The following is a 24,628-nucleotide window of genomic DNA, read 5'->3' on the forward strand; positions in this document are numbered from 1 at the left end:
AAGGGTCTGAGTACTTCCTATATGATAAGCAGTACTCTAAATGTCACATGTATTAACTTGTTATCAACAGAATAGCTCATTAGAGAAAGATGTGTTCCCATCGTACAGAGGAGGAAACGGTCAGAGACACTCTGAGAAACTCGACTCAGGTCAACAGATAAGAAATGACACAGCAAACAGCTGAACTCAGGTGGCTGGGATCTGGAATTGAAGCTAAAGAGCGTCAAAGAATTGGAACTGCTACAATTCACAAATCTAAGGACACGTATAGGCTAAAAGGATGGAAGAAGATATTCTATCCTACAGAGAGTAAAGGTGGCTACATAATGTGAGACAAACTAAAAACAAAAACTGACACAAGGGACAAAGGATATTATATAATTAAAAATGGTCGATTCAATAAGAAGATTCAACAATTATAAATACACACACACACACACACACACATCTAACAGAGCTCCCAAAGATGTGAAGTAAAAATTAACAGAAATGAAGAGAGAAATGGACAGCAGCACAGTAATAGTATGACATTATAAGACCCCAGTTTTATTTATGGACGGAACCATACAGAAGATCAATAAGGAAACAGAGGACATCAATAACACTACAGACTGACTGGACGTAACAGACACGTACACATCACAACCACCCAACAACAGCAGAAAAGACATTCTTCCCAACTATCCATGGGACATTCTCCATAACAGACCACATGCTGGGGCACAAACTAAATCTTAAATTTAAGAAGACTGAGGTCATAAAAGTATCTTATCTAACCACAATTAAATGAAAATACAAATAAGCAGACGGGGGAAAAAAACCACCAAAAATGTGGGGAAAAAAGCCAAAAACCAATGGGCCAAAGAAGAAATCACAAAGGAATTTTTAAAATATCTGGAAGAAAATAAAAATAAAACATACCAAAATTTATAAGATACAGTGAAAGCTACACTGAAAAATGCTTATAATAAAGAAAAGATCTCAAATCAGAAATCTATTTTTACACCTAAAGGAAACAGAAAAAGAAGAAAAAAACTAAACCCAAATTTAGAAGAAGAGGTAAATCAGAAAGATGAGACCACAGATAAATGAAATAGAAAATAGAAATATATAAACTAACAAACCAAGAGTTGGTGTTTTGACAAAATTTACAAACTTTTAGCTACACTATGAAAAAAACAAGATTCAAATAACTAAAAACAGATATAAGAGGGGAGAGATTGCAACTGATGTCACAGAAATTTTTTACAGGATTATAAGTGAGTACGATATACAATAATAGGCCAAAAAATTACATAATATAGAAGATAGAGGAAAATTCTCAGAAACATATAACCTACTAAGCCCTAATCACTGAGAAAAAGTCTGAACAGAAATATAACTGAAGAGATTCAAGCAGTAATCAAAAACTTCAAAGAAAAACCTAGGATCAGATGGCTTAACTGCAGAATTTTACCAAATATTTACGGAAGAATTACCTCATATCCTAATAAAGATCTTCTGAAGAGTTGAAGAAGGAACACTGGCAAACTTGTTCTATGGAGCTGGCATGATTCTGATACCAAACTCAGAGAAAAACACAAGAAGGAAGGAAAACTACAAACTAATATCCCCGATGAACACTGATAAGAATATCATTAACAAAATACTAGCAAACCAAATTCACAGCAAATTAAAACAATTTTACATCATGACCAAGTGGAATTTATAAGGCAAGGATGATTCAACATACAGAAATCAATTAATGCAGTGCACCACATTAACAGAATAAATCAACCCATGATCATCTCAACTGCAGAAAAAAGCATTTGACAAAATTCAACAACCTTTCAGGATAAAAACCTCAACAAACTAGGAATAGTAACTCAACATAAGAAATGCCATATATGAAAAGAACACAGTGATCAACACATGCTCAATGGTGAAAGAGTGAAAGCTTTCCCTCTCAGATCAGGAAGGAGTCAAGGATGCACTCTCTGCGCTACCGTCCAAAAAAGTACTGAAAGCCTTAGCCAGAGTAATTAGACCAAAAAAAAAAAGAAAAAAAAAATCAAAAAAGTAAAATTATCTTTTTTAGTAGATGATGGTTTATAAAACTGTAAAGATTCCACAAGAAAACTGCTACATCAAAAAACAATTTTAGAAAAGTTGCAGCATATGACAACATGCAAAAATCAGTTGTACTTCTATACACAATGCACAAAGTCAAATGAAAATTAGAAAACAATCCTATTTCTATAGCATCAAAAAGAATTAAATACTTAGGAACAGATTAGCCAAGGAGGTAAAAGACTTGCACACTGAAAACTACTAAATGTTGCTAAAAGAAATCTAAGATGATACAAATAAATAGACATCCTATACTCATGGACTGGAAGACTTAAAATACCCAGAAAATCCTAAATGTTTTATAGATTCAGTGGAATCCCTATCAAAATTCCAATGGCAATTTTTGCAGAGATAGAAGAAAACATGGTAAAACTGATAGGGAATCTCAAGGGACCCCCAAATAGCCAAAATATTCTTGAAAAAGAAGATGGAGGCCACCCTTCTTTAGATTTCAAAACATAGTACAAACAAAGTAATCAAGAATGGTGTGGTATTGGGACTCATCTGGCGGTTCAGTGGTTAGGACTCACTCTCACTGCGGAGGGCCTGGGTTCCATCCCTGGTCGGGGAACTAAGATCCTACAAGCAGCGAGGCTTGACCAAAAAAAAAAAAAAAAGATGGTGTGGTATTGGCATAAACACAGATACTTAAAACCAATGGAACAGATTAACTCAGAAATAATTCTTGGAATATATGTAAAGTGTATTTAAATATATATATATATATATAAAATTTATTTATTTTTGGCTGTGTTGGGTCTTTGTTGCACACGGGCTTTCTCTAGGTGTGGGAAGCAGGGGCTACTCTTCGTTGCGGTGCACGAGCTTCTCATTGTGGTGGCTTCTCTTGTTGCGGAGCACGGGCTCTAGGCACACAGGCCCAGTAATTGTGGCACACAGGCTCAGCAACTGTGGCTTGCAGGCTCTAGAGTGCAGGCCCATTAATTGTGGCGCACAGGCTTAGTTGCTCCGCAGCATGTGGGATCTTCCTGGACCAGGGCTCGAACCTGTGTCCCCTGTATTGGCAGGTGGATTCTTAACCACTGTGCCACCAGGGAAGTCCCTTAAAATGTATTGACAAGGGTACCAAGACTACAATAAGGGGAAAGGACAGTCTAACAAATGGTGCTGGGAAACCAGGTATCTACCAGCAAAAGAATGAAACTGGAACCTTACCTGCATCAAACGCAGAAACTTCTTTGTGTCAGAGGAGGCAATCAACACAGTGAAAAGAAAACCTCTAAAGAACGGAGGTGATGCAAGTGATTTAAAGAATTTCTAAAATCAGTGATGGAATAAAACACCCTCTATCACTGATGTTCCTGAACTTTCCATTCCATTCTCAATCATGAAGATTTTGAAGTCAGTGACTCACTCATTTAAATTCAACTGCATTAGAAAAAGTCAGAGCAAATTTCTACTTACTGGTCTCTTTTCTAGCACTTACCAGGTATTGTGCATATTAATCCCATCACTTCCATGTGCAGCTTCTTTATCCCGGTTTACAGAGAGCAGACAGTGCATCCTTATGGCGCCCTAAGAAATCCTTGCTGCCCAGTAGCACTGACACCATGTCTCCAATCCATGGATGTGAATCCCTGCCTAGTGGGGACTCCTCACAAGTTCCAGGTCACTGAGTCATGGGGAGATAGGATCTAAGTGGAGATGACAGGCCCTGAGGGAAAGACCCGGGTGAGTATGAACGTACAGGTGTCAGGCAGGATACTTCAGAGTCAGAGATTAGCGAGTCCAAAGAAGGGCATTTCAGGAAGGACAGACAGAAGAAACAACTGAGAATACGACTTTACCTGAGAAAGAGCCATTTCTGACTCCTTTTCTTTCCTCTCCCTCCTCTTCCGGGCTTCCTCCTCAGACAACGTTGAGTCTTTAGAGGTTGACCTTGAAAGTTGAAAACAGGCTGTTTAATGCTTAGAATCAACACACCCCCTTCCTGAGTCACCACCACACACACAGGGAAGCCCTCAGCATGTGGAACAGACGGTCCTCTGCTACCCACTGTCCCAGGAGGGGCTCAGGACAGTAACTCCCACACAGAGACCTACACAGGAGTTTCCCCACCCTTTCTTCAGATCAGGCTCCCCTCCTGGTGAGGCCCTAACGTACCCAGCAGCAGCGGGCACCTCAGCGGGACCCGACGATCCCCTGCAGGTCACAGACCAGCCCTGATCCATCCCCACGCAGAGCAGAGCCCTCACCCTCAGCCCAGATCTCAGCCCTCAGGAACGGGGGGACCCAGAGTCACGATACTCAGTGAGGGATCCAGATTAGAGCCATCTGGGGCACCTTAAATATTACTGAGGCTGGGCCTCACCGCAGCTATTTAAAGGGGAATCTTTGGTCGGGGGCACAAAACATGTATATGCAAAATGCCTCACTGATCTAATGGGAAGCCTGGGTTAAGCACCACTCAGAGGAAAGCCCAACACACCTTCTTTTCCTTTTCCAGCTTAATAGAGGTGTAACTGACGAATAAAAATGGTGCACATATAAGGTGTACAATGTGATTATTTGACAGATGTATACACTGTGAAATAATTATCACAATCAAGTAATTCACACTTCCATCAACTCACAATTACCGTTTTGTGTCTGCGTAGTGAGAACACTTAAGTGATACTCCCTCAGCAAATTTCAAGTATATAGAAGCACAGTGTGGATAACTATAGTCAGCGTGATGTATATTAGATCCCCAGAACTTATTCATTTTATACCTACGAGTTTGTACCCTACGACCAACATCTCCCCATCTTCCCCACCACCCAGCTCCTGGTAACAAAACCACCTTGCTATTCTGTTTCTACGAGCTTGACAATTCTAGTTTCCACAAAGAATATCTTTCTCTGTGAGGCTTATTTCACTAGCGTGTTCTCTAGGTTCATTTATTTTGTAATAAATGGCAAAATCCTTCATTTTTATGGCTGAATAACATTTGTGCGTACACACACACACACACACACACACTTTCCTTATCCATTCTTTCGTCAACAGACATTTCGGTTCTTTCCACACCCTGGCTGTGGCGAATGATGCAGTACTGCCCACAGGAGTGCAGGTATTTCCCTCAGAATAGCAGTTTTGTTTAATTAGCTATCGAGCCGGAACAGTCTCTGATAGATTGTGTGCCTGTTCTTTTTTTAATTTACTGAGGAACCTCCACATTGTTTTCCATGATAGTCGTACCATTTACATTCCCACCATCAGTGCACAAGGGTTCCCTGTTCTCTGTATTGTGCGTGCGTGCGTGTGTGTCTGCATGTTTTGGGACAGAAAGGGAGAGGATAATAGAGTAACCAGCACTGGCCTGGCAACAAGAAAGTCTCATACAGCTTCCCAAGGATGAGCCTCTGGACTGCACATCACTGTGGTGTTCCTGCCCTCTGATTCTTGTAAAAATCTTTCCCTACATCACAGGACTTTGTCTCCTGTTAAGTTGTGCCCATAGACCCATACATAACAAGACCTCCCTAACGAAAACCTTCTGCCATTTGAAGCTTAGTACTCATAATTTCCCTTCTGGACTCAAACTTAAAATTCTCATGAGGTCCAACACACTCTCCATGTACCTGATAATATCCCCCTCCTATCCTGCTATAAAATACCAGAAAACATTCCAACCTCTAATAACTCGTGCATTCATGCTGGAATAATATATATGAAGACACCTAAGGACCCTCTAGACCCAAGACACTATATTTTAATATAAAGCATTATTTTTTTTAATTAATTAATTTATTTTTGGCTGTGTTGGGTCTTCGTTGCTGCCCGCAGGCTTTCTCTAGTTGCAGAGAGCGGGGTTTTTTGTTTGTTTGTTTTTTGTGGTAGACGGGCCTCTCACTGTTGTGGCCTTTCCCGTTGCGGAGCACAGGCTCCGGACGCGCAGGCTCAGCGGCCATGGCTCACGGGCCCAGCCGCTCCGCGGCAGGTGGGATCTTCCTGGACTGGGGCACGAACCCGTGTCCCCCTGCATCGGCAGGCAGATTCTCAACCACTGCGCCACCAGGGAAGCCCCGGGGGCTACTCTTTACTGCGATGCACAGGCTTCTCATTGCGGTGGCTTCTCTTGTTGTGGAGCACGGGCTCTAGGTGCGCGGGCTTCAGTAGTTGTGGCACTCAGGCGCAGTAGTTGTGGCGCACGGGCTTAGTTGCTCTGCAGCACGTGGGATCTTCCTGGACCAGGGCTCGACCCGTGTCCCCTGCATTGGCAGGCGGATTCTGAACCATTGTGCCTTGGAACCAGGGAAGTCCCAGGACACTAATACTTTAATTCACAGTGCCCCTAGCCCAAACAATGTCATCTCCAAATCTAATAATAAAAGCAAGATGTCTCCAACGATGCACATGCCTCAATGAGAACATACATCTTCCAAGGAAACACTCCAACTTCTCTTTTGTATCTTTCAAAGTACATCTAAAAGTTTCTTCACTTGCAACCCAAAATACTCAAAAATACCAAAAGTAACCCAGAAAATGATTTCTGAGACTTTCCCTATATTACTCCATGGGTTGCATGATGATGACGCTTGCCCTCCAAAAATCCCAACAAAAGTCAGCGTGTGGAGTGGATGCTGGGGGGCACCCTCTAGATCCAGCACCTCGGGACTAAGGCACCCATCCTCCTGCACCCACAGCTCCCTGTGGGCTCAGCTCAGGCCTTGGTTCTACCATCACTGCACGATATTTATTTCCCTCTGCCTATTTCCACGCCTTACATTCCTCCTCAGCTGTGATCATGACTTACCCAATTAAAACTAGTACATGCAAAGCCGTTTCAGCACGTGTCCCAGGCAACCTGAGTTGACACCAGGGCACCCCAAACCATTCCATGCAGCCCACAACCACCCATAAACCCACTTGCAGATGCTCCAGCCAGAACTGAGACATGCCTTCCCAACATTCTGCACACCCACTGATCCCACAAAGAACAGGAGCACGCAGCATGCACTGGGCTCTTCTGTTTGACCACACCTGCTGCCATATCCCTCCTGCAGACCCCTCCACTTCCCCCATTTTACTACCTCTCCTAAGGGCACGGCTGAGCAAATAGGGCTAAAAGGCACAGAGGCTTCTGGGCACAGACATCACAGTAGGAATGCTGCCACCCAAAGGACGCTAGGTATTCTGTATGAATATCAAGAAGTTGGCCCTCCTGGGAAAACTTGCCAGCAACTGGGGATGATATGGAGTCCAGTTACAAAGGCTACTGAGTTCAGTGAGGAAGTCTCCAAGAGAGAGGGTCCCCAGGTCTCACTGTGTCCTGATCTCCCCACGCACAGCTAACTGCAAGATACCCTAGCTCTCTACGAGGGGCCTCCTTCACGCCCCCTTACGTTCCTGACTTTCTGCCTGCCTTTAACACAGTGAAATCGGTATCCCCGACTCTGAACAGATGAACTGCTGGAAGGCAAAAACCTCTTGTCAAGGTGGCAACTGGTCCCTGGATGTTTAGAGCCTGGAAGGCCTGAGAACTATAGTGGATCAATGACACAGCGGACTGCACGTGAGGACACCTCAGCACACTGCCTGCGGGTACCAGTCTAAAGTGCTTACTAGGGTTCTCTAAATCGTTTTGTTCTTATTTTGAGTAATAAGCAGCCACAGCGGATAATTAAAGTTGAAATTTCCAAAAAGAATTACCATATGATCCAGCAATCCCACCCCTGGGCATATATCCAGACAAAACTATAATTCAAAAAGATACGTGCACCTCTATGTTCACAGCAGCACTATTCACTATAGCCAAGACATGGAAACAACCTAAATGTCCACCGACAGATGAATGGATAAAGAAGATGTGGTACATATATACAATGGAATACTACTCAGCCATAAAAAAGAACACAATAATGCCATCTGCAGCAACATGGTTGCAACTAGACATTATCATACAAAGTGAAGTAAATCAGAAAGACAAAGATAAATACCATATGATATCACTTATATGTGGAATCTAAAACATGACACAAATGAACCTATCTACAAAAACAGAAGCAGACTCATGGACATAGAGAACAGACTTGCAGTTGCCAAGGTGGAGGGGATTAGCGGAGGGATGGAGTGGGAGGTTGGGGTTAGCAGAGGTAAGCTTTTATATATAGAATGGATAAACAATAAGGTCCTACTGTATAGCACAGGGAACTGTACTCAATATCCTATGATAAACCATGATGGAAAATAATTTTTTAAAAAGTTCAAATTTCCAGAACAAATATGCAAACCATCATCATCACTTGTCCAAGTCCCTTGGTCTGCCCTGAGGATTACTCAGCCCAACCCACAGTCCTAGCATCTAAACACGTTCTCAAAGTGATGTACTGCAGTCATCCTGGGAAAAAGAGGAACGCTGTGTGCACTTCAATGGAGGGAAAACGGGAAAGACTCAAAATAATCAATGGAGAAGGGCGTTTCTGTTAATGACAATTGATACAGAGGCAGTAAAACCTGGGTAACCTGACGGAGATTGTCAGCAGGGGATGGGGAGACCTCCCTGAGCCTAGACCTGAAGGAGCACAAGGGGCCTGAGCCATGGTGACTTCAAGGCCAAAGGTAAGAACAGGAACTAAGATCTGACACAGAAAAGGTGTTGGTGTTTGGAAACAGAGAACAGGTGAGTATGACTGGGGCACAGTGAACCATGAGAAAAGCTCCCAGGATGAGGCTGGGGATACTGGCAGGGCCCTGATGACACAGGGCTGAGCAGCCACAGGGAGGAGTCGGGATTTTGTCCTGAAGACAAATGGAGGCCATTGGAGGTCTGAGTGCCAGGACCGACATAAAATCCCTTTAGGTTTACACTTAATGCAGAGAAGGGTGACTGACTATGGGCTCTCTGACTCGGAGCCTAGCTTCCGGCCTCCATCCTAACACTTTTGTTTTTCATCCTGGGAGGGCTGGGACCCATTTAAAAAATTCTAATTACAACTGCACACTCTTTCCAAGAACCGCCACACACGGACACACACCCAACTTGGCCAATCTTTTCAGGGGTCACTGTTGCTCAGACCAAGAATTTCTGGTCTAGTCTGTCATCTCATCTCATCTCCTTGAGGCCTAGAGGGGAGACATTTCTGAGAAGGTCTGAGTTTACAGAACAGACCAGGTGGAACTGAATTCTGAAAAGGTCACCTGAAGGGCCAGTGGGCACAGTTTGTCCTTATCACCTGTCCCATTTATTTATTTATTTAATCACAATAATGAAAGGGACATTTTTTTGGAGAAGTGCAACAATTAGAAAATTCCAGCTTGCTTTTTTTTTTAATTCTTAGACAACTTCTTAATTTGCACAAGTCCAGAGACACTCAACCCACAAGAGGGCAGAACCCTCTGAATTCTTCCTAATAAAATGAAAGTCTGTTTTCCCAGAGTACTCAAAAATATTTATGTGAATGAAAGAGAAAATGAGTGAGTTATTGTTATACTGAAATAAGCCCTTACAGAATTAAATAATTTGCTTTATTAAATTTTCATCAGTGTATTTCTTCTCCCTAAAACAGGCAGGAATTGAATAGAAAGGAAGAAACAGAAGTGGGTTGTTATATTCTTGGAAATTACATAAACATGCCAAAGCAAGGGAATGGTTAATAAGTAAATCTCCAGCTCCAATCACTTCCCGATTCTGGACGCTATTATGGGTTGAACTGCTTCTCCTCAGAAAAGATATGCTGGAGTCCAAACTCCTAGTACCTCAGAATGTGACCTTATTGGAGACAGGTCTTCATAGAGATGATCAAGTTTAAATGAGGTCATTAGTGAGTATGCTAATCCAATATGACTGTTATCCTTGTAAGAAAAGGAAATTTGGACACAGAGACACACACAGGGAAAATGCCATATGAAGATGAAGATTCTTCTTAGGCAGAAAAATAACTATGCCAAGGAATGACAGTGACCGTCAGGAAACCACCAGAAGCTAGGAGAGAGGCAAGTAACATAGAGTGTCCCTCGCAGACCTCAGAAGCGACCAACCAGGCTGACACCCTCATCTCCGATTTCTCGTCTCCTCAACTGTAATGCAATACATTTCTGTTGTTTGAGAGACTCAGTTTGTGGAACTTTGTTGCAGCAGCCCTAGCAACCTCATACAGGAGCCTAGAGACCTAGTTATTTTTCTACATGAAAATACTTTCCTCTTAATACTATTTAATTTCTTTATGAAATAATCAACAGCGATATTTTTGGAAGAAAAGAATTCATCAAAAGGTCAAAAGTTAGAAACATCTTACTCTCAATTTGCTTTTATATGTAACTATTAAATCTATTTTTGAAGTTTCTTTTATGAAAATAGTGTCATTTTCATAGGAAAAACAATTTCTCTATTTCATCATTATATTCTAGGTAATAAAATGGCAAACGCCATTTTGATTCTAACAATTATAAAAAACTTTTATACACAATGTATTCAATTTCAGACCATGAGCTTCAAGAAACTATAACAAAGTTCTCAGAATTAGAAAAATAGAGAAGTCAATGTGGTGTTATAACATTAAATTAAAATCAATTACACATCCACTTACCTAACACAAGGGATATAACATACAAATAAAGAGAGAATTAATAAGAGAATTGTTACAGACTTGCAGGATGATCTTCAGAGGACGACTAAAATAGAACTGTATCCTGTATTTATTGATGCCATGATTTTCTCCCCATCTTCATCTTGGGAATATATATGAATAATTCAATCAATAGTAAGTTCTACTGCTGTGTGTTTTAAAATATTTTCCTGGTTCAAAATGTTTAACAACAGGGTTCATATATAGGATGCCAGACTGACTGCCATCAGCAAGAAAATAAAAACATTTTCTTTGGAAATCTAATCATTAATTTGGATTTGACCGTGGCAGTTACCACATAAAGATTAAGCACTCAACTAATAGATAACTATTATCTTTCGTCCCCTCTTAGCAACAAGCTACTAAAGCATAAAAGTGTGTATAATTTGAGTGAAATTATTTTCCAGTTTAAAAGTGAGTTGCGGGCTTCCCTGGTGGCGCAGTGGTTGAGAGTCCGCCTGATGATGCAGGGGACTCGGGTTCGTGCCCTGGTCTGGGAAGATCCCACATGCCGCGGAGCGGCTGGGCCCGTGAGCCATGGCCGCTGAGCCTGCGCGTCCGGAGCCTGTGCTCCGCAACGGGAGAGGCCACAGCAGTGAGAGGCCCGCGTACCGGAAAAAAAAAAAAAAAAGTGAGTTGCATGTGAGTACCTGATAGAGCTGTAGCAGCAACAGGATTTGTTTTTAAATGTTTATCAGAAACCTTTTTGTTGTTTAAACCTACCAGCTTACTAAGACAGATGTGTTCGTTCTATTTTCAGAAGAGAGATCAGATGCTCAAATTCAAAAATAATGGATATGGCTGATTTTAAATAGCAAAGATGAAAGTTGATTTCCCAATCTTATTTTCTTGCCAAGCAGCTGGGCAGCCATAAAGCAGGCTTACCTAATTGGTGCCAATTAATTACCATGTGGGTTCAGTTTAGTGCTGAATCCAACACTGGTTCAGAAGCCTATACCGTTCAGGGACTCATCAGACACCTTCAGAAATGCTACAAACATACTACTTTTCAAAATGTGGGTGGCAACTCCTTTAATGTCTCACTGTTAAGGGAAATATGTATTTAATAAAATACTGCCTATGAGATCAAAGCCCCTAGCACCCATCCCCCTCACTAATTACAATAGTAAATTTGGATACATTACAAAAGAAAACAAACACTATGAGGACTCTGGAAGGTAAACAAGAGCAGAGAGGTGATGGGAATGAGCCAATAGCTGGAGAAGCAGCCCAGCCGCATGGTTTTGCACCAAGGGTAGACACCACTTGCACAGTGGCACGTAGCACGAGCGGCTAAAGCTCTGACAGAAAATTTGGATATTTCTGGCCAGGGAACGACGGAACAAAGTCAGTTGGTTAGACCAGAGTATGGGAAGAAAATCCTAGAGGAGAGGAAGCTTGAAAAGAGGCACCAGCATTTCTGTGCAGAAGCCCATAATACTCCCAGCCTAACATGTGAACCACACGTGCTTTGCACAAACCCAAATCAGCATAGCAACAATTTTGAGCACTCAGCTGACATTTAACCACTTGCAAAATCTCAGCCTAACCCCTGAACTTAACAGGTTCAAAGGAGACAGGCCAAATCAGCATGACCAAGGTTTTGAGACAACAACTGAGACTTGAGCCACTGCAACAAAAGGTTAAACACAACTGGCAGTCTGAACAAAATAAACTCGATCTCCTACAGAAACAAACCATCAACATTCTTCAGAGGATTATAGCAAAGCCCAGAGTCTACACAACTCACAACATCCATGAAATAATAAAACAACAGTTAACATACCAAAACTGAGGAATATAGGAGTCATTCTCAAGGGAAAAGGCAACTGAGAGACAGTGATTCTGGGATGACTCAGATGATAAAGTTATCAGATAAAGATTTTAAAAGCAGCTATTATAAAACCATGCTCTATGTGGCAAAGAAACATACGTGAAAAAAATTAAAAAGGTAGAAATTTTAAAGAAATACAAAATTTTATAAGAAGGACAAAATGGAAATTTTACAAATAAAAAAATATTATTTAAATAAAAAACTCCCTGGCAACTCCATGAAGACATGCCAATTTGTCTTCAAACTGTATTTTAACCAGCACTAGTAACAGTTTCTGCTCAGAATAGGTCCATGAAAATACTTAATGAATAAAACCTTAAGTCTGGTAAAATGAAATATTATTTAAAATATTTTAAATACAACATATAATTCACATAGGCTGAAAAATTTATATGAAAGCACATATAAGTTTTTAATGGAGAAACCTCAGTCCTTTATAACAAGGATAAACCACATTATCATCTTTACCTTTTTTTTTTTTTTTTTTGAGGTACACGGGCCTCTCACCACTGTGGCCTCTCCTGTTGCTGAGCACAGACTTCAGACGCGCAGGCTCCGCGGCATGTGGGATCTTCCCGGACCAGGGCACGAACCCGTGTCCCCTGCATAGGCAGACGGACTCTCAATCACTGTGCCACCAGGGAAGCCCCTATTTTTACCTCTTGAAATACTAAATATTCCATACTAAAGACAAAATACAAAGCAATCTATTAAACGTCCTAGATATATAAAAAAATTAAAATTTTCCCATGTGTCTTGAATCTGTTTGAAAGGAGACTGGAAGTTGCAACTATGTTCTAACCACAAGGCTGAACGAACCAAAAAATCAACAACTTTAAGAAAAGTAAGGTCACAGAGCCAACAACAATTTTCAGTTGAACCGATAATTGGAGAGACAGAGAGGCAGACAAAAAGAATCACAACTTACCGCAGTGGAAACTCATGAGTTGAAACTCCACCAGAACCTGGTCCCAGAGTAAAACAAGAAAAAAACCCTGAACTGTAATTAACAAATTGCTGGAGGTTCCGAGCAGACAAGTCCAAGAAGTAAAAACTCCAAGGGACCCAGTCATAGGTGGGTCTCTCCATGCAACTGTTTCACCTGCAGGAGCTCAACCAAGTTCTCATAGTAAATACTGGAGAAAAAGACTCTGGAGCTTCCAGCGGGGACAGAGAAAAAGGAACTATTTTGAAATACACCTGAGCATACTGTTCTTTTTAAAAAGGCCTGCCCACAGGTAAGACTATTTAACCATAGCCTTACCTACTGAGGTTTTGAACCTAACTGACTTGCTGGGAGGGAAACACCCAACTGCAGACCATACTAGTCATCCTGTCCCACAAAAGGGAGAATGAGAATTATATATGCAGTTCACAGTGCAGAGTTATAGGCTCACTAAAAGACTGAGACCCACTCATTGAACTCTGAACGCTTCCCGTCCCCCCACACCCCACCATCACATTACTAAAGGCCTATTTACAGCAACTGCTTTTACCCAGTGCATCATGTCTACCACGAGAAAAATTACAAGGCACATCAAAGGCAGCAATTACAGTTGGAAGAGGCAGAGGAAACATCAGAATCAGATACGCCAGGGATGCTGGGATTATCAGATTATTTCTGCTAACGCCTGTCTCGTTTAAAACACTGGGACCATCTTTCATGTTCCTGAGCAAAGGAAACTTCTTTCAAGGTCTGATCACACTGATACCAAGAATTTAATTCTTCTTTTCCAGAAAAATCAGAGTAAAATACTTTAAAAATACAGAATTGCAAAAACATAGCTGTGGAAAACATAGCAAGGGGTCAACTTAGAAATAAGCTCTGAGCAAACTTCTTCATCATGAACACAGGGGCTCTGTTGGAAGATTCCAAGTCAATCCAGCCCATCCTTCATCAACTGCAGTGACAATTAAGAAGGACCTGAGGGGGCTTACCTGGTGGCGCAGTGGTTGAGAGTCCGCCTGCCGATGTAGGGAACGCGGGTTCGTGCCCCGGTCCGGGAAGATCCCACATGCCGTGGAGCGGCTGGGCCCGTGAGCCATGGCCACTGAGCCTGTGCATCCGGAGCCTGTGCTCTGCAACGGGAGAGGCCTCAACAGTGAGAGGCGCACGTACCACAAAAAAAAAAAAAAAAAAAAAGAGGGACCTGAGGGAAACATCTTCATGTCACCTCACAGCTCACGATTTTCACAGATCACATAAAAGGGAAGGCAATGTATTATTATTAAGCTAACTGGTTAAACTAAGTTTTAACTTAATAGAGAAGGTCAGTGACATCTTTCCAAGTCCTTATCAAAATAGTCAAATTATTTACTAGTTACCAAAGAACATTTCCTATATATAACTTAATGAGGAGAAAGCAGGCAGGCCTCGAATAAGCCTGAAACATTTTAAAAAGAAATATTTTGTGAAATTTAAAAAATTTTTTTATTTATTTATTTTTGGCTGCGTTGGGTCTTTGTTGCTGCACACGGGCTTTCTCTAGTTGCGGCGAGCAAGGGCTTCTCATTGTGGTGGCTTCTCTCGCTGCAGAGCACAGGCTCTAGGCATGCTGGCTTCAGTAGTTGTGGCTCGCGGGCTCTATAGCGCAGGCTTAGTAGTTGTAGCGCACAGGGCTTAGTTGCTCCGTGGCATGTGGGATCTTCCCAGACCGGGGATCGAACCCATGTCCCCTGCATTGGCAGGCGGATTCTTAACAACTGCGACACCAGGGAAGCCAGTGAATTATTTATAAATCTAAAAATTCCGGTGTCAAAGTTTAAAAAACTTGAGAATATATCATATTTAGAAAAGTAGTACACGAGTTGATTACAGAAGGTCACCAAAGCTTATTCCAGAAGTTAAGAATTATTTACAGGAAAGTTCAAATTGTACATACTAAAATTTATTCCAAGCTGTGTCAAGAAATGATAAAGAAAATGTAAATCCATCACAAAAAACACAACACTTCCAACTGTTCCTTTACAAAGGTACCATGCGGTGACAGATTCAATCATTTCTTGCCCCACTTGTCCTCTCCCTACTCCTCTGCTCCACATCAGGAAAAGGGAAGGGGGTGACTCACAACTGAGTGAATCAAGTCACTGCCCCCTGGCTGAACATGGTGGGCAAATGTTATCTTTGCATACAAATAATTCCAAAATGCACAAGCCTTGCAGACAGCAGCTTTGCAATTCCCATCCTCATCTGCAAAATTTAAACAAAAAAAAAAAAATTTTTTTTTTTTTTTTTTTTTTTTTTTGGCCGCACCATGCCACATGCAGGATCTTAGTTCCCCAGCCAGGGATCGAACCTGTGTCCCCCGCAGTGGAAGCACGGAGTCTTAACCACTGGACCACCACGGAAACCCCAATTTAAACAAATTTTAAATGTATTAGATTCTAAAGACACAAATCAGTATTATCACAACTTAATCATCCACATCCAAACAACTCACCACCCATCTGGACCCAGTTTCCCCGCTCTACCTGCACCACTAGGTATTTCCATTTCATTCTGTTTCTCTGTCTCCCTATTTCTTTCTCTGTCTCTCTTCTTGTTCCCCTCCACTCTCCTGTTTCTTCCCTCCTCTCTATTTCTTCCCTCACACCTGTCCTGCTCTGCAACCGTTTCCCCTCTTGTTGCTCTTTCTGCCCAACCAGACTGCCCTCAATGTCCATTACTTCTGCTTCTTTCTTCCCCCACCTCCTCCCTCTCTGCCCTCTCGGTTACACCTTTTCTGAGACAGGCCAGAAGGGGACAGAGCGCAACCTTTAGAAGAATGACACAGCTGTTGAGAATACGACAAAAACTGGTTATAACCGATCAGGCCCGACTTCCAGTAGACTCTGAGCCTCGTTATAGGCTCACTGTAATGCATTAGCTAAATGACACACCCACAGGCGCCATGACAGTTCTAAGGCCAACTATAGAAGGCCCAGAAATGGGCAGTTGCCCAATTCCTGGAAATCTCCGCCTCTCCTCGAAATAGTTGGAATAATCCTCCCACTCTTTAGACTATGAAATTACTCAGCCCCTAAAAACTAACCACGCCATAGTCTGGGGCCGCTCTCACCTTCTGAGACGCACTGCATTCTGTCTATGGAATGTGCATATCCCAGGGCCTCCCGCCTTCTGAGGGCCTACATTCCGTCTATGGAGTGTGTATCTCTTTCAGTAATCTACTTCTTACCTATCACTTTGCCACTCGCTGAATTCCTTCTACGCTGAGATGTAAAGAACCTGAGCTTCATTAAGTCTTGAGACCATGTGTGCGATGTTAATTAAAAGACAGTGGGTTCGAGTCCCAATCTGAGGTGTGTGGTTTCACTTCTCTCCCTGTTACACTCCCTTCCTCCCAACTCTCTAGCACCCCGTGGGGATGCTTCTTTCCCGCTCTCTCTCTCTCTCTTCCTCTGCTCTTCTAGTCACTAGTCCTCTTTCTCTCCCAGCACCAAGCTGCTCTGAAGGCCAAGGTTCCAACTCTTTTATTCTCTCCCCCAGTTCCATGTGTGAAGGGCCTCATCACTGTTACTCCCCCGCTACCGCTGATCCAGAGCCCCTCTCTCTATGTTGCTCTCCAGTCCCTGGAGATCCGGCTTTTTAATTGATTTCTCTGATTTTATTCACCTGCTACAATCAAGGCTTAATCACTTTCATTTTACGTCTCTTTACAAGTCCTCGGCCACTCTCTATGATCCCATCGGTTCTCCCCCATTCTTTTCTCCTTCTCAGTTTTTCTATTTCTCTCAGTCGCTCTGTCTCAGCTTCTCCTGATTCCCCTCGCCCCCATATTTACGGTGATGGCGACTGAATAAGATGCCCGCGCACAGAAAGGGACCATTTTCCAATGGAGGTGGTGTCACACGGCTGGCCCAGGTCACCTCCCCCTACACGGGGTGAGGGGAAGGGCTGACTAGGAAGGGGAGGCCTGGGAAGCAGAAGGACCGGCCTGAGGAGACGCGAGGACAGGGGCGCTGGGAGGGAGGGAGGGAGGGAGGGGGGCCTCAGGAGAGGGGCGGGCCCTGCAGAACCCCAGAACCGGGAGAGGACGCGGCCTGTCCGGGAGCGGGGCGGCCGGCGCTGCCCTCCAGGGGCCGAGGAGCGAGGCTGGGGGGCGCGAATCCACCTCGCGGAAGAGGACTTTATAGGGGAAGGCGGAGGTAGTAAAGGATTTAAAGCAGGAAAATGTCACGAATAGAGGTGTCTACCTGGACCGAAAGTAGAAAAGCCAAGGGCACCAGGACCCGCCTCAGAACGATTTCAAACCCAAAGGAAAACATACCCGACCTGTAACGGCGATGTCTGGATTTACCGGGTCGGAGGGCCAGCTGCTGGGAGTTAAGGTCCATAGTGACTCCCAAGACCCTGAGGGTGGAGTCAGCGGGACCGCGCAGCACAGATTTACACTACAAACAAGAAACACGCTGGGCAGTGCAAGCTCCAGTCCGCACTGTCCGCTTCCCGGTCCATAATAAGCTGCGCGCGCAGAGTCTCCGGCGGGGCTTCCGGGGGCGGAGCTGGGCGCCATCCTTCGAGGGGCGGGGCGAAGAGGGAGCCGAGCCCCGTTCAGGGAACGCCGGGCTGCGGGGCTGGTGATGGGGAGGGAGGGGTAGTTCCCCCTGCCTCGAAACTGCTCATTTTCAGTGTCTGTCCGGAGAAGGGACTGCGAGGCGCAGGTTAAAGCTAGAAAAACAATGTTAACTCACGGCTCCCAGTGTGACCTTCGCTCCGCACTATTCGCTTCCCGGTCTGAAAGAAACTGCGCGTGCGCATCCGGGCTACGGCCGGGACCTGAGCGGAGCACCAGCAACAAGGGGCGGGGCGTGAGGAGCCCAGGCCTGCGCAGCGACTGCGAGAGGGAGGGGCGCGTGCCGGCTAGGGGCGTGGTCTGCGCGTCTCTTAGTTTCCCTCCCAAGCTCTTTTCAAAGTTTAGACATGCTTGAGGATCTTTGTGTCGTGTGAGGTAGCATTGCTTCCAGCTTAGTTTAAGTTATTGTCTTTAATAGTTTTACAGTAAAAGCTTACAGTTGTGTGGGCCACTTATTTTGGAAATTAAGATATTTTCTTTTTAATAAGCTGAAAACGGTTTAAGTCAGAACCTATTTCTGCCAGAGGGTTGAACGCCCGTCCTGAACTGAGAGAACTGGGATCTCAGTGAGGGATTGATGTGGGGTGATGTTTGGAGCCAGGAACATTTCCTGCAGTTAGAATTAATTTAAGCAGTTTAAATAAACAGCAACTGGAGTTCTCTCTGTAGGGATTACACAAACCTCTCCCTGGGTAGAATGGGCTCTTTAATACTAAAACGCTGTGAACAGCATTTTGTTTCTAGTCTCCATTCACCCAGGAGGCCAAATTTAACTGTGTTCAGTTCCAGAGGCTCTGATGGGGACAAGACCTGGATGTGAGGAGTGGAGGGCTAAGCAGTGACAATTTAGGTCCCTAATCTTTGCTTTAAAAAAGAGCAAAAGTTTTTTATGAACTGTATAAATTTGTCGACAAAAAAAAAAATAGTCAATCTAAGGTAGAAATGGAATATTTTATTTAAGCCAATCTGAGGATCATAACCTGGGAGACAGTCTCTCCGAGAGCTCTGAGGACTGCTCAGAAGAGGTACGGGTGAAGGCCAGTATATATGTGATTTTGGGGAAGAGATACAGTGCAATACAAGCACACGTATTGGAAGGTTACTGCTATTGGTGAGGAACAGCTGTCTTAGTTAATGGTTTTATTGCTTTTTTTTTTTTTTTTTTTTTGCGGTACGCGGGCCTCTCACTGTTGTGGCCTCTCCCGTTGCGGAGCACAGGCTCCGGACGCGCAGGCTCAGCGGCCATGGCTCACGGGCCCAGCCGCTCCGCGGCATGTGGGATCTTCCCGGACCGGGGCACAAACCCGTGTCCCCTGCATCGGCAGGCGGACTCTCAACCACTGCGCCACCAGGGAAGCCCCAGTGCTTTTTTAACTATGGGAAGATGCAAGAAACTGGGTTCATAAAATTGTCTCCTAAAAATATCTATCTGTGGGCCAGTTCTGCCAGTTTTCCCGGAGCAGAGAAGAGAGTGCCTCATGCTGATCTTCGCCCTGAATTCCTGTCAGGGTGGCTGTAGTTCAGTGACTGCGGTGGCTAATGTCTTGTTTCTTGTAGAACTGGATGGTGAGCAACATTCTCTATTTTACAACCCCTTCCCTTTCGGTCTTAATTTCAACCAAGTTTTGGGAGGCATTTCGTGACCAATTTGTCCCACGGTGCTAAGAATGCTCATTCCCAGGTCAGGTGAGGATTTCGTGGATGGGCTCCTTGATGTGCTGTAACTGGACTAAGCCCTGTTAACAGTAGACAAAAGCCTCTGGACCGCCTATCTTACTAGTCTGTTATGGTCCAGGTTCCCTCTTGTTGCTTCTTCCCATATCTAGAGTTACACTATTACAATCATTGATCTTATAGGACTATATTTGGTCAACTGTTTCAAGTCACATAGTCACTATTATTTTTATCGGAGGCTCGGTCACACATTTGGTAATGCAAGAAACAATAATCTTGTAAAATAGGCAGAATACAAGTACTATAGCTATTATCATTAATAAGGTCCTAAGTAAGTATTTAAGTTACGAACTTCCACTAGGTGCGACCCATTATCTCCCAAGGTTGTCAGACCCAGTCTGTTCTGCACCAATTGTTATCTCTTTTTTTTAACCATTTTTAAAAATTGAAGTATAGTTAATTTACAATGTTGTTAGTTTCAGGTGTACAACAAAGTGATTCAGTGTTATATGTGATTATAAGTGTTATATGTGATTCACACATATAACATATAATATTTATATATTATATATATCCTAAAGTATATATATAATATATACTTTTTTCAGATTCTTTTTCATTATAGGTTATTACAAGATACTGAATATACTTCCCTGTGCTATGCAGTAGGTCCTTGTTGTTTATCTATATTACATATAGTAGTGTGTATATATTAATCCCAAACTCCTAATTTATTCCCCCCACCCCCCCTTTCCCCTGTGGTAACCATAAGTTTGTTTTCTATGTCTGTGAGTCTATTTCTGTTGTAAATAAGTTCATTTATATCAATTTTTTTAGATTCCACATATAAGTGATATCATATATTTGTCTTTCTGTGTCTGACTTCACTTAGTATGATAATCTCTAGATCTATCCATGTTGCTGCAAATGGCACTATTTCATTCTTTTTTATGGTGAAGTAATATACCATTGTGTATATATACCATTTCTTAATCTATTCATCTGTTGATGGACACTCAGGTTGCTTCCATGTCTTGGCTATTGTAAATAGTGCTGCTATGAACATTAGGGTGCATGTATCTTTTTGAATTAGAGTTTTCTTCAGCTACGTGCACAGGAGCAGAATTGCAGGATCATATGGTAACTCTATTTTGAGTTTTTAAAGTAACTTCCATACTGTTCTCTCCATAGTGGCTGCCGCAACTTATATTCCCACTAACAGTGTAGGAAGGTTCCATTTTCTCCACACCCTCTCCCTCATTTATTATATGTAGACTTTTTGATGATGGCCATTCTGACAAGTGTGAGGTGATACCTCATTGTAGTTTTGATTTGCATTTCTCTAATGATTAGTGATATTGAGCATCTTTTCATGTGCTGATTGGACATTTGTATGTCTTCTTTGAAGAAATGTCTTTTGATCTTCTGCCTATTTTTTGAACCAATTGTTATCTTTAAGGGAAATAATAGATTGACATTGTACATAAAGTTCACTACAGATGTCTGCATGTATAACACAGGTGGTGAGTCACCATGACCCCTTACAGGAGTGAGAAAGGAATGTTATCTTTTAAGGAGTTATGTAGCTAGTACCAGAAGAATAAAAGTTGATCTTTAATGTCGAGCAGGTATTTTTCTTGTCTTGCCTTTAAAATATGATCTTTAATTCATCAAATTGCATTTTTAATATAATTGTTATTCTATTCCACACTTGAGATAAACTTGTTCACTTCATCATATACATATCAATAATATCTAAATATAATGTAATTTCAAATTCATTATACATTCATTCTGAAAGTACCTGGAAAGTTTATTTTTTATTTTAAAATTGGAAGGCATTTTAGCTCTTTGTTTTCTATTTCTGAATGTTCAGGTATGGATAACGAAGCTTGTAAAATATATAGTCTCCAGATGACATTGGGATTATTTTGACCTAAAGAATAATCGATTTTGCATTATTTCTATGGATATTTAGTAGGGAGGTATATTCTCTTTAATATGAACACTAGAGAAAGTAAAACTAGATTACCTGAGGTCTGATAACTTCATTTCCACCCTCAACAATATTTAATGGTGTTCAGGAATTAGAATAGAATGCAGTAAGCTAATGAGGGCCCATTTAGGAAAGAAGCTTGTCTTTCTGACAAACACACATTGGTTCTATGCATATTTTTCCACTGTCTTCTCTAGAATAGTAACGGTGATACTTTCACAAGTAGGAGACTTGAGGAACAAAGCGGTTTGTCTGCCCCTTGCCTACGTTTCTTCCCTCAAGTCTTCCAGCTTCCCGTCTACGGTTCAGTTCAGACACCAGCTTCCTGCTGTTCTACCTTCTACTGTTGGTTTACACAATCTCAACAAACCCAATCAAGTCAGCATTCGAGGCTGTGAATATTTAAGCCAATGTCATTGCAAACAACCAAGAACTTTTCTCCATCGAGGGGTCTAGGCAGCCGGGAGGCCTCTCCTTTTTCTGCTGATTTTAGGCTCTTTAATTTCCGAAATGGGTCTTGCTCAGCCTGAGGGCTACCCCTTGGTTGAGGTCACTGCGGTCCCGGTTGAGCTTACACTTGCCCTTTGCACTTGTTGAGGGTAAGGGGCATTGTCTGGATGGAGGACCCTCGGCTAGACCCATTTCTGCTCTTCCTGGTCAGCTCCTTCCTCACTCTTTCCAAGGCAAAGGATCCCTGCATACATCTGTCCCCCAAAGTGAAGACCATGCCGGAGGGTGTACGAGTTTCACTCTGTGTTCTTCTCATTAATTTGCTGACTACATATGGAGTATGTACCATAGTCCAGGCTTGTTTTCTCTGCATCGGGTAAAATGATAAGCCAGTGGGATACACTCCCCTACCTTATCCAGGTTGTTTTTCCATAATGGAGACAAGCACACCCTGTCACTTACTTACAGCCGTGCAAGTCAGATGCCCCAAAGCAAAGGACGTGTGCACTCATTCTCCTGTGGCCCTCTACTTCCTTGCCCTCCCTGGCATCCCCATCACATCCAGCTGTGCCTCCTCTGTGCTGTCCCCGTGTGGCTCATCACAGCTGGAGAAAAGCACACCCCCAGACTGACTGGTCTCACTCAACAGATTCCTGGCTCTGTTCCCTCACATCCCCTATGTGTCTGCTCCATGCCCTTCCTTTACAGGCCCTCATAGGTCCAATTCATCCTCTCCCATCTTTTCTCTCAAAGGCCCTGTTTCTTCTTCATTGAGCCCCTGGAGCGAAGGGAAGAGATCTCCTCTAACTGGCTCACCCATCTGCCTCAGGGTCTGTGTTGTCTCCTCAGTATGAGTCTGTCCCTGCTCCTGGCTGCGGCTGACCCTGCGATTGTGCCCTTGTTGCCAACTTCACTCTGTGTCAGGACCGCATGGCATCCTTCCTCCACTGCATCATGTATTTGACTTTTAGGGGGTTATTTTCATCAGCATACACAAATGGTGGTGTTGCCCATCTTACACACAAGGACCAACACACACACACGCCGAAACCTTTTTATGCACTCTACCATCTTTAAAACAAAGCATTCTTAATTAACTACATTTTCCCACTACTAAGTACCTTTTTTCTATGCTCCATTTCAGAGCACAATATACTACAAACTTGTTTATGTTCTTTGTCTTCAATTCTTGCCTCTAGTTCTCCCGTGAACCCCACCCAATCAAGCTTTCACATCCACCATCCACTGATACTTTCTTTACCAGAGTCACCAATGACCTCCTCTTCTCTCAATCCAATAATTTATTTCCCCTTCTCATCTGGGCATTTCCAGAACACATTGTTTATATTAGGACACCCTGTCACTCTATTATTATACATGTACACCTTCATTCTACTTTTTTTTTTTTTTTGGCGGTACGCGGGCCTCTCACTGTTGTGGTCTCTCCCGTTGAGGAGCACAGGCTCCGGACGCGCAGGCTCGGCGGCCATGGCTCACGGGCCCAGCCGCTCTGCAGCATGTGGGATCTTCCCGGACCGCGGCACGAACCCACGTCCCCTGCATCGGCAGGCGGACTCTCAACCACCGCAGCCCCTGCATTTGAAGCGTGGAGTCTTAACCACTGGACTGCCAGGGAAGTCCCAGAATCACTTCTTACTGATAGCATGAATGAATGCATTTTATCAGTGCAAAGAAAGTTTCTGTAATGGGTACAATCACAGATTAGTAGGTCAAACGGTCAAGTAAAATATATTTGTGACACTGAATTCCTCACTTCCATAACTTTCCAACATAGTGTACTAAGCATCTGTCGTAAACGGTCACGCTGCGTTTTGTTCACACATTGTGGATTTTAGGCAACATGGGCTAAACGGATCTAACTCATCAGGGAAGTAATGTTTTCATGGAATTTTTCCAAACCACCAAATATTAATTTCAGGATTCCCTCTCCAATGCTCCACTCTACTCCCAAAACAAAATAATAATCTTATTTGTCACGTAGAACAGGTTTGTGTTTTTGTTTTTGTAAGTGACCGACTGCCTAGAAAACAGTAAATGAAACAAGTAGGAGGTTTATCATTCTTGCCTAACAGGAAGTCCAGAGGGTGCCGTGGGTGGTGTGATAGGTCCTCTACCCTTCTACCACCATGAGCACTTAAGTCTTCGGTGTCCTAATAGCAACCTGGCCGAGGGATGACAAAGAAGGGTGAAGGCTGAGGGGTAAAACCCTTTTCATTATTAGATTTTATCCTGTTTTCATGGAAACAATAATCCCAGACATTTTTTCACCCAAATATTATTAGCTAGTTGTGTTAAATGGCCACCATAATTGATAAGGGATTGGAATTTTGGAATTTCATATTCCCACCTCCAAAACAGAGGAAGGTAAAGGAAAAAGATGTTCAAGAAAACATTTTTCAGA

At 43.0% G+C, this 24,628-nt stretch overlaps 1 protein-coding gene across 20 annotated transcripts in view; it reads right to left on the reverse strand.

Moving 5' to 3' along the window:
- Positions 1 to 18,261, reverse strand: part of LOC109548674 (zinc finger protein 525-like) — a 72,669-nt gene extending 54,408 nt beyond the window's left edge. For 3 of the 20 annotated variants that reach the window (XR_012328239.1, XR_012328233.1, XR_012328230.1), the window contains exons 1-3: positions 17,781 to 18,177; positions 3,918 to 4,008; positions 3,557 to 3,784 (exon numbers count right to left, since the gene is read on the reverse strand). Coding sequence is in view for 4 of the 20 variants with exons in the window: in XM_073796714.1 (XP_073652815.1) it covers positions 3,918 to 4,008; positions 17,786 to 17,847 (153 nt within the window). In the remaining 16 variants the exon portion in view is untranslated. The other 17 variants (XR_012328238.1, XR_012328232.1, XR_004523192.2 and 14 more) reach the window with 13 other exon arrangements.
- Between the last annotated feature and the right edge of the window lie 6,367 nt (positions 18,262 to 24,628).

The sequence above is a fragment of the Tursiops truncatus genome, chromosome 19 (assembly GCF_011762595.2).
Source record: "Tursiops truncatus isolate mTurTru1 chromosome 19, mTurTru1.mat.Y, whole genome shotgun sequence".
NCBI lineage: Eukaryota > Metazoa > Chordata > Mammalia > Artiodactyla > Delphinidae > Tursiops > Tursiops truncatus.